The sequence below is a fragment of the Alligator sinensis genome, unplaced genomic scaffold (assembly GCF_000455745.1).
Source record: "Alligator sinensis unplaced genomic scaffold, ASM45574v1 scaffold448_1, whole genome shotgun sequence".
NCBI classification, from domain to species: domain Eukaryota; kingdom Metazoa; phylum Chordata; order Crocodylia; family Alligatoridae; genus Alligator; species Alligator sinensis.
The window spans coordinates 3,692,732-3,702,122 of record NW_005841870.1 but is presented as its reverse complement, the minus strand read 5'-3'; the positions used below and the strand labels follow the sequence as shown (position 1 = coordinate 3,702,122).

The following is a 9,391-nucleotide window of genomic DNA, read 5'->3' as shown; positions in this document are numbered from 1 at the left end:
CCGGGACTGTAACTTAGGGGGTAACGGCAGCCCCTGCTGCTCCTGCAGGGTCTGACACAACAATGATCATGCACACAACCCCTCTAACCAACCCTGGGATGGTGGGAGAAGTGGAAGGAATGAGCTGGGCTGCAAAATGTAGCTCAGTCTGTGCATCTGCCTGCCCTTTCAGAGCATGCTGCTGGGAGAGTTGTTGGGCAGGGGAAGAGGAGGTTTCCATCACACGGGCTCCACAGGGGCAGGGGACATGGGGGAAGATGGCAGAAGTAGTCTCCATAGGAGAAGCTGCAGGTGCCACTGAAGCAGCTGGGGTAGGCGCAGGGTGCCAGTTGGGGTTGGAAAGCATTTACCTCTTCACACAGGGAGAGCTTGCCACACACTTCCATTGCTCTCACAACATAGTAGTATGTCTCAGCACATCCTTTGGGTATTACTGGTTTACAGGGTGTATATCTACCCTGCCTTCTTCCTTCCCCACAGCCGTGGGTTTCTGGCTGGCTACATTTTTGTGACTTAAATACAGGTGCACATCCATAATGGGCACATGTACATAGTCATATATGTGCCTAGCCAGTTCAAAGCCTAGTGCTCATACTCAGTCTGCCTGTGCACACTCACCTATCTACATGGCATGGGTCATAGTATCACTACTGGTGTACAAGTTCTACAAATGCCACTTACATTGTTAGAAAGCTGCCATGTCGACTAGCAGAATTCAACCCTGTGTCTTCTTAATTGATAATTTCTTGGCACCCACCTGAAGCTCCATTTCTGTCTACACTAAGGACTGTACAATTATAGAAGTTTGCAGTGATCTGAGTTTGCGTTCCACACCCCTCGAAGTTCCCTTAGAGGTAGGTCTCTTCTGGAAGGCACTTTGAAGGAGGTTGTGGGGGCAGGTGGCTGAGCTCCTCCTCCTGTTGTGCCTCTGCCTGGTAAGGAGGGGGATAAGGCAGGATCCCCACCCTCACCCCAGAATTGGCAGGGGTAGTGCAGTGTGGGATCATTTTGACATGGCAAATGATTCCAGTTATGCTACCTGCCAGCACTGCCAAAAGCAGATGAGCCAGGGCAAGGATGAGAAACACTTCACCACCACAGCAATGCTGCTTCATCTCAGGAGGCAGCACCCCCTTGCCCTTGTTCCTTCTCAGCCTGGCACCAGTGGGAGCATACCCAAAAAGAAGTCCCCCTCTCTCTCCTAAGCCCCCATCCCCAAGAAGCAGAGGCAGGCCACCCTGGACCAGTGGCGGAAAGGCACAGACAAAGGGGAGTGCATTCCCAACGCGAGCGAGATCACCTAGAGCATTGGGGAGATGCTTGCTCTGGATGGCCAGACCTTCTCCTTTGTTGAGCATCCAGGGTTCAGGTGGCTTATGGTGCTCGTGGCCCCATCCTACTGTTGAGCCCCAGCTCAAGTCTGGGATCGTGCCCGGTATGCAAAAGCCAATAAAGATACCAGGGCTGAAAGTATAAAGATTTATTGCTAGCAATACAAGGTGCAAGCGGAATAATTTCACGTAACAAGCACACAGAGTCTTAATTATGAGCATCTTTTATACAGGAGGATTGGACCTTTATAAGCATTCTTGTTTGCTAATTGGTTATAAGGGAGTGACGCAAGGAGTTCTTTACTGAGCATGTCTCTATACCTGTGTTTTAGCTATGTATCTCATTTCCATACATGTATGTTTCATTAGCATACTTTCTCCCCACCCAGGGGTGTGATTCTCAATATTCAAATCAGCTCTTTGCCCTAGTCCTCTGATTCTGCTTTTGTTTTCAAGCCTCCTTTATCTAAGACTGTCTCCTGTGGTCAAACCCTGACACTATCAAGGGCTGCCATGAGCCCCCAGAGGCCCTGATGGCTGCTGCAGCAGTGGGTGAGTGCAGGGCTTTTTAAAAATTTTTTAAGTGCCGGGGTGTTGGGGCCAGGCAGGGCAGCCATTGTTGGGGCTGGGAGAGCAGGCAGGGGTTGGGGGCACTCAGGGGGGCTAGGGCAGCAGGCAGGGGATGGAGCGGGTGTCCCCCCATAGCCCCTTCCCCTCTCCTCTAGCCCCACTCCCTGCTACTTACTGGCACGGAGCCCAGGTTCAGCTCCCTGGGGCGGTGAATGGGGACTGCCCGAATCTCCAAATCTCTGAATCTTTTCCGAATTGATTCAGAGAGGTTGAATTGATTTGGACCTTTTTATTGGTTTCCTGAGTCAATTTGGATCCGGAGATTTGGTAACCGAATTGGCCTGAATCTCTTCTGAATTGAATCAGCAACCAAAGCTTCGCACAGGCCTAATATATAGTCTTGTTTATCCAAAACTCATGCAAGGGGTTGAAACCTAAATGAATGTAAAGTGTGCAAAATACTGATGGAACATACAAATTCATTTACCTATGTCCCAGGGGAGCTGGGACGCCAGAAGAACCCCAGGGCAGCAAAGGGTCCCACTTACTGCCCACAGAGCCGGAAGAGCTAAAGGGAGCGCACATGCCGAGAACGCCGACGCAGGTAATCAGCCGGGCGTTTATCTGGCTGCAGCAGAGTAGCGGGGGCGGAGGACGCCTCCCAGGAAGAACAAAAGGCTGCCCCACCGAGGCGGCGGGGCAGATGAGAGAAGGAGACTGGAGGAGCGAGTGGGAGCGAGAAGAGGAGCAGCCGCCACACACGGCGGCAGAGAGAGGAAAGGGCGGAGCCAGAGCCGGCTCCGAGAGACGGAGCGGAGCAACCGGCAGCAGCGCTGGTGGAAGGGCCAGTGTGTCAGTTACTGGCAGAGCTGGTGAAGAAACCGGCTACAGCACCGACAACAGAGCTGGAGGAGGAGCCGACTGGGCAGCAGGCAGCAGAGCAGGTGGGGAACCCGGCTATAACACCGGCCACAGAGCCGGAGGAGCTGACAGGACAGCAGACAGCAGAGCCAGTGAGGCAGCCGGGAGCGGGAGGTGCTGATCGGGTGACGGGCAGCAGAGCGGGTAAGGAAACCCATTGCCTCACAAGCGGCAGGAACCGCGGAGTACCTGGCTGCCTTGGAGGCGGTAGCATCGGTGAAGTAACCGATTGCACTGCAGACAAAGGAGCTAACAGAGGAACCGGCTGCATCACGGGCTGCAGGATTGGAACAAGTGCTGGGGCAAAAGGGCCAGGCCGGCGTCCCAGTGAGCCGGACACCTGGCTTGAAGGTCAACATTGACGACTGGGCAGAGCTATAGGTGGCGAGTGGCTGGGGGGTAGGGAAGGACAGAGCCCCAAGACTACCTGCGGGGGACCGCGCCAACTCTAGGAGCTACCCATGGGAGGACCCCCCCACTGAAGTTACATTCAAAGTCGTGGCAGGCGAGTACAGGGGTCCTCCCGACATCAGCAGGGGTAACCTCTGGGGTCCACCCGTGAGCCCAGGGCACATAAGACCTTGGGCCCGGGCAAGGGCGGCGCGGGGACACCTCGTAGAGTGAAGGTGGTTACAACCTACAACGTACTTTCTCAAATCAGGAGTTTGCATGGCTTCCTATTATTATGCTGACATACCACAAAGCATAATAGGTCCAAGAATACAAAGATGGTAATCATCTGGTGGAAAAAGTACTTTTAATTTGCAGTTTGGACAAGGTCATTGAGGGGTGATTTAAAGAATTAAAATTGCCCAAAACTTGGGCAATCTCATTTCTCCTATGCCTGTTATTTGCTACCTAAGTCCAGTACTAAATTAATTCAATGAGAAATCACCACTATACAATGCATACACACATTGGAGGTAGTTGACATTTTTCCATCAGAAAACTCCTCCAGCACAAAATACTTTTATAACAGATTTAAAATATTCCATAAGAACACACAGAGGGTGCCAGTACCTTTGGCAGAAACCAGGACAGCAAATAGCTGGGCCACTGACCAGCCTGCATGATTTCCTGTTGCTAACCCATCTACATATGTCCTGGTGCTCTTAGGCTGGCCCCAACAATAAAGCTGAACCTTCCCAGTCTCCAAGCACCTGTATTTTCAGCAGCTCACCTGGAGAGCTACTGGGAAGCCTGAGCATAGAGGCTCTTCATCTGCCATAGTTTGGTCTTCCAGGCTGTCTTGGTCTCAAGCTCTTCAGGTCAGACTTGGGAGCCCAAGGTCCCTAATATGCTTCCAATTGGTTTGCAAAAGGAAGCTTTCTAATTGTATTGACTTTAGTAGACCCTCTATGCAGAACCAACAGATTATAGAGACCTCCTTCCAAGTTGTTCTCACTGCCTTTTACTTCAGCATTCCTGGGTGTATGAACATGCACAAGTAAACTCTCAGTTGTAATGATACCAAGTGGCAAAAAGTTGTAATGAAATCAACTAAGTTACATGGCATAACTTAGAGTTCAGTCCAGCTTTCTATGCCTTAGCACTTATTTGGACAAAGAGCTCCACAGAAAACACACAGATCCCTCTCCTCATGTGGAAAAACCTCCCTGTTTTCATGAGTAATGAATTTGGGGCTAGCCCCACTGGGCATATATTCCCTGTATATTAAAATGCTTAGAATTCTTACAATGCTTAAGACATACAGACACGGTTTTTACAGTCAGTCTGCTATGCATGAGCTCACAGAGATATTAATATAGTCATTCTACAGGCACAATACAAATGCATCTTCCTTTCTTTAGAACCAGACTTTGGGAATGAAAAAGATAGCCGAATTCCTTGGATTCTCCCTCAGTGATGATGAGATCCAGACCATTGCAGAGAAGAGCACCTTCAAAGCTATGAAAGAGAAATCCCCAGAAACCCATGGCTTGTTTGGAAAAATTATCTTCCGTAAAGGTAAATTCAGTGGTATAACAAGAAAAGTTAGCATCTGAGGCAGACACTCTGGGCAGGCTGGGGGACAGGCATGTGGTTCTAAGAGCAGGAGCAGGTTCTGAGAGGTCAGGCAGAGGTGTGGACTCTGAGAGCAATATTTATGCTCAGCTTACAATTTTAAAGCTGTCTTTGGAAGAAAGGCTGCAGACTTGAGGTCAAATACAAAGTAGTATAAATGGATGTAGCTCCATGTGGGTCAAAGGAATTGTACTAATTTATTACAGCTTTATACATGGTAATTTATTTATTTTTTAATTAAACTTGGATTTTCCTTTCAACCTTTGCTGCAGTTTAAAAATCCATCAGAATCTGAGGGAAACTTCAAAATTCTGTAACAACTCCCAAACTGTATGCCCAACTGACAAAAAATAATCCTGAGCCATTAACAAATGGCATTAACACATCTCATTAACAAATCTTGTATATAACAAATTGGAGGTTTGTAATGCAAGATATTTCACAGCTATGGTATGACCAAAATGATAAAAAAAGAATTTAAAGAACTATGGCAGTTTTTTTGAATTCCCAATGTGCAGAATAGCTTCTTCTATTTACATCTTATATTGTTGAAAAAAAGTCTCAGGCCAGAGGCCACAAATGTAGATTTACCAAACCAAATGATATATTTTTAGGAATATGGATGGATGTTTACACATTGTGATGTGCCAAAAATATCAATTTACAATGGTAAGTTAGTAATAACTTCAGCCAAGAAATGATAATGATGTATTTATTTATTTGTGGTTGCAGGAATTGTTGGTGGCTGGAGAGAGTTTTTTACTGAAGCTCAGAACAAAGAAATGGACAGAAAATTTGAAGAGTGTTTAGGAGGAACTAAGATTGGAGAAAAGATAAAATATGGAATATACTGCAAGGCTTGAAGAGTAAAACATGCAGCCTTTTTAGAAGTTTTTTATGAAGTTGTTTTAGCTTTCGTACCATAAATCTATCTTTAATAGATCTTGGATTGTTTTCTAGGAATAGGTAAATTTAAGTTAGGCCAAGTTAACATAAATCAGGCTACAGGAAGTTGTGTAAAGAAGAGATGAGTCACAGGTGAGACAATGTTAGAAGTATAGGAAAGTTTAAGTCAGTTCTAGGAGACCTGGATATCGATTGGTGGTTTAAGGACAGGTAATAGTTCCAGTTTGAACATAGCATGCCAAAAGTCACATCCTTTTCAACCATAATTGAACCTTTGTTTAGCTTTAGATAGTGAGGAGGGGAATGAAAAGGGAGGCCTTCCCCTAAGATGATGTTCCTCTTGCTACCTTTGTGCTGAATCTCCCAGCTGTAGATGTATGGAGACCAGTGCTTTTTAGAACTTAATCTCTGAAATTTGAATGAGATTTTCCTAAGAAGCTAGGCTTAGATTTCAGAATTTAAGATTTTAGAATCTGGGGTTTTAAGATTTTTTAAATTTCTTTTAAATGAGTAAATATTGGACTAGATAAATATATATCTAGATATGTTCTTGTTGCTGCATTATTCACACTGTAGTAGCCTTTATTTGCTATCAGTGTTCATTGCTCTTTTAATACAATTCTTCCTTCATACTCCTTCCATTGAAAGATTTGACTGGGTTTGGACAGGGGCTACTCAGATTTACTTTGGATCCCAGATGACCTTCAAGGTCAACAAGCAGCATCACCGAAGCAAATGTTTTTCCTAATATGATCTGTACACTTGTTTTTCCACACCAAAAAAGCAGATTAATCATATCAAATTCTATGTATACAACTGTAAACAATCATATTCTACTTCTTGGTACCAGTAATTTAAAGCTGATCTGTGCTTTAGGTTTGATATTTCATATGCTTAATGATGTATACAATGTTACTTCTGGATGACACCTCCCCAGATGATAAGGATATCTTAAGGCAATGCCATACAGTGGGCAAATATATACAGTACACAAATTCAGGGCCCAAATCCCTTTAAAATCTAGTTATCATTTCTATGGTTTTAGGCACCTAAGACTTCTGGCCCATGTTACAATTATAGTGAGATTAATGTGTTAATCGTACAATAAATAGTAACAATCCTACATCTGCAGCTGATTTATGGTGCCATAAAGTGGCAAAACAGTCACAAAGTTGTTCTGCACAATATAGGGAACATCTTTATGGCTTGTTTGTATAGTGCTATAAATTGAATGTGTAGCATGGCTAGACTGAGGGCTGTTCCAGGGCTGAGGTTGACAATCAGCTGATTGTTAGCACTGCCTCAGAGAAGCTGAGGTCTCAAACTGGACCTGGGGCTGTCTGGGGTCAGTGAGGACAGTCAGCTGACTCTTAGCCCTGGCCCTTGACAACCTCAGGTCTGGAAGTGGCTTGGGGCTGAGGGCAGCCCTAGGTCTGGAGCAGATCCAACTCTGCAACATGAGCAGGTCCAAGGAGGTGATCCTCCCCCTCTATGCAACACTGGTCAGGCCACAGTTGGAGTCCTGTGTCCTGTTCTGGGCGCTGCACTTCAGAATGGATGTGGCCAGTATCAAGAGGGTCCAGAGGAGGGCCACTTGCATGATCAGGGTGCAGCAGGGCAGACCCTATGAGGAGAGGCTACAGGACCTGAACCTGTTCAGCCTTCACAAGAGAAGGCTGAGAGGGGGTCTGGTGGCTGTCTATAAACTTACCAGGGGGGACCAGCAGGGAATGGGGGAGACCTTGTTCCCCCAAGCACTACCAGGAGTAACTAGGAATAACGGCCATAAGTTGACTGAGAGTAGGTTCAGACTAGACATCAGGAGGCACTACTTCACAGTCAGGGCGGCTAGGATCTGGAACCAACTTCCAAGGGAAGTGGTGCTCGCTCCTACCCTGGGGGTCTTCAAAAGGAGGCTAGATAATCACCTTGCCAGGGTCATTTGACCCCAGCATTCTTTCCTGCCCATGGCAGGGGGTCGGACTTGATGATCTGCTCAGGTTCCTTCTAACCCTACCAACTATGAACTATGAACTATGATCTGCAGGATCAAGCTAGGAGGGACTCTGCAGTGGTGCAATTTGGATCAGAAGAATTTTATGCCCCAGCCTAAACATCACCATGCCAGGCATGCATTGTAGGTGGCACAATGTTTGGGCTGGGGCATAAAATTCTCCCGATCCTAATTGCACCATTCTTTTAACATCTGCCAGGGGCCTAGATCACAAAACATGACTAAATAGGCTATGGATCCTTAGTGAATGGAAGTGCCTTCCTGCAGCTCTGAGTCAAGTAACTAAGGCCTAAAAAGTTCTGGGATTTCAAAGACCCTTCTCTCCAGCATTTCCCTCTGGCTAGCTCTGTGTAGCTCCTTGCTTATCATGCTGGTCATTTTAGATTGCTGTTCTGGGGGACCTAGCTTTCTTCATGCACTGTGCACTGAGCCCAGACACTTAACTCAGGATTTTGGGGTGTGCACAGGGGCCAACAATCTAAAAGTTAGACATTCAACACTGAAAGCCCATCTACAGTAACTTCATGCCAATCCTAGGAGTGCTTGCAGCACACCCACCCAACCACTCCTGCTCGGCTGTCTTAGAATGTTGGTTGGGGAAAAACCAACATGCAGTTTGAGACTTAGGTTAAGCACCAAACTGTTGTATGGCCAGTCAAAATTGGACAATTGGGTTCCACCTGGATCAATCAACAGTTACATTTATGACTGGGGCAGGTACGAGCGTAGATCATCTATCAGACCCTGATAATTTGCCAGTTTAATCCTTTAACAAAATAACCACTTCCATTCACCAATAGGGAAGTGATATTTATTAACAGGGACAAAAATCAAGCAATAATGGCAACAATGCAATCAACAACATCAATAACCAATAAGGATAAGCTATGGGCCTCCCAGGCCCTCCAGCCCTTAGGCTGTCTCAAGGAGGGAGGCAAGATGCCTTTTAGCTCCCCTTCTGAAGAGGAAGCCTGGGGTCTGACACAGACACTTCACAATCACACTCACACACTCCTTCAGCTGGCCTCCAGGTCTCAGAAGTAGACACTCTGTCTTTACAAGCTCTCTCAGAATCAAAATCAAACACCGTGTGCTCTGGACTCTCTCAAGGAGAAGACAGCCAGAACACTCCACTCAACAGCAGCAGCTGAAGACCCAGACCCCTGGTCTGCTCCTCTGAACCACTCCTGGACCTCTCAGAACAAAAGAACTGGACAGGAAAGGTCCTGTCTCTAAGCTCTGGTCAATAACTGACCATGACAATGAACACCCTATTACTTCCTCATCCACAGGTGCAAATACAGTGCTGAAGATGCAACCGCTGCTGCCTCCCTTCACATCCCCAGCGCTCACTCTCCGCCTGCCTCCTGGCTCTGCCCCCCCATGAATATTTGAATCCATAAACCCGGAGTTTGTGAATAGCAAGGGTTTCCTGTACATAATCAACAGCAGCAACTGCAAATGCTAAACTGAAGACCCTGATTTTGGTTAACAACCCCTTTTAAAGGGCTAAATCACCCCGTCTGAGGTGACCAATCTTATAGATTCATAGATTCATAGATGTTAGGGTCGGAAGGGACCTCAATAGATCATTGAGTCCGACCCCCTGCATAAGCAGGAAAGA

At 46.7% G+C, this 9,391-nt stretch overlaps 1 protein-coding gene across 1 annotated transcript in view; it reads left to right on the top strand.

The window, feature by feature from the left end:
• Positions 1 to 6,627, top strand: part of LOC102372938 (sulfotransferase 6B1-like) — a 21,626-nt gene extending 14,999 nt beyond the window's left edge. The window contains exons 7-8 of the mRNA XM_006017006.3: positions 4,634 to 4,790; positions 5,580 to 6,627. Of these exons, the coding sequence (XP_006017068.1) occupies positions 4,634 to 4,790; positions 5,580 to 5,710 (288 nt within the window). The 3' untranslated portion in view covers positions 5,711 to 6,627. The remainder of the gene's footprint in view (positions 1 to 4,633; positions 4,791 to 5,579) is intronic.
• Positions 6,628 to 9,391: the final 2,764 nt, after the last annotated feature.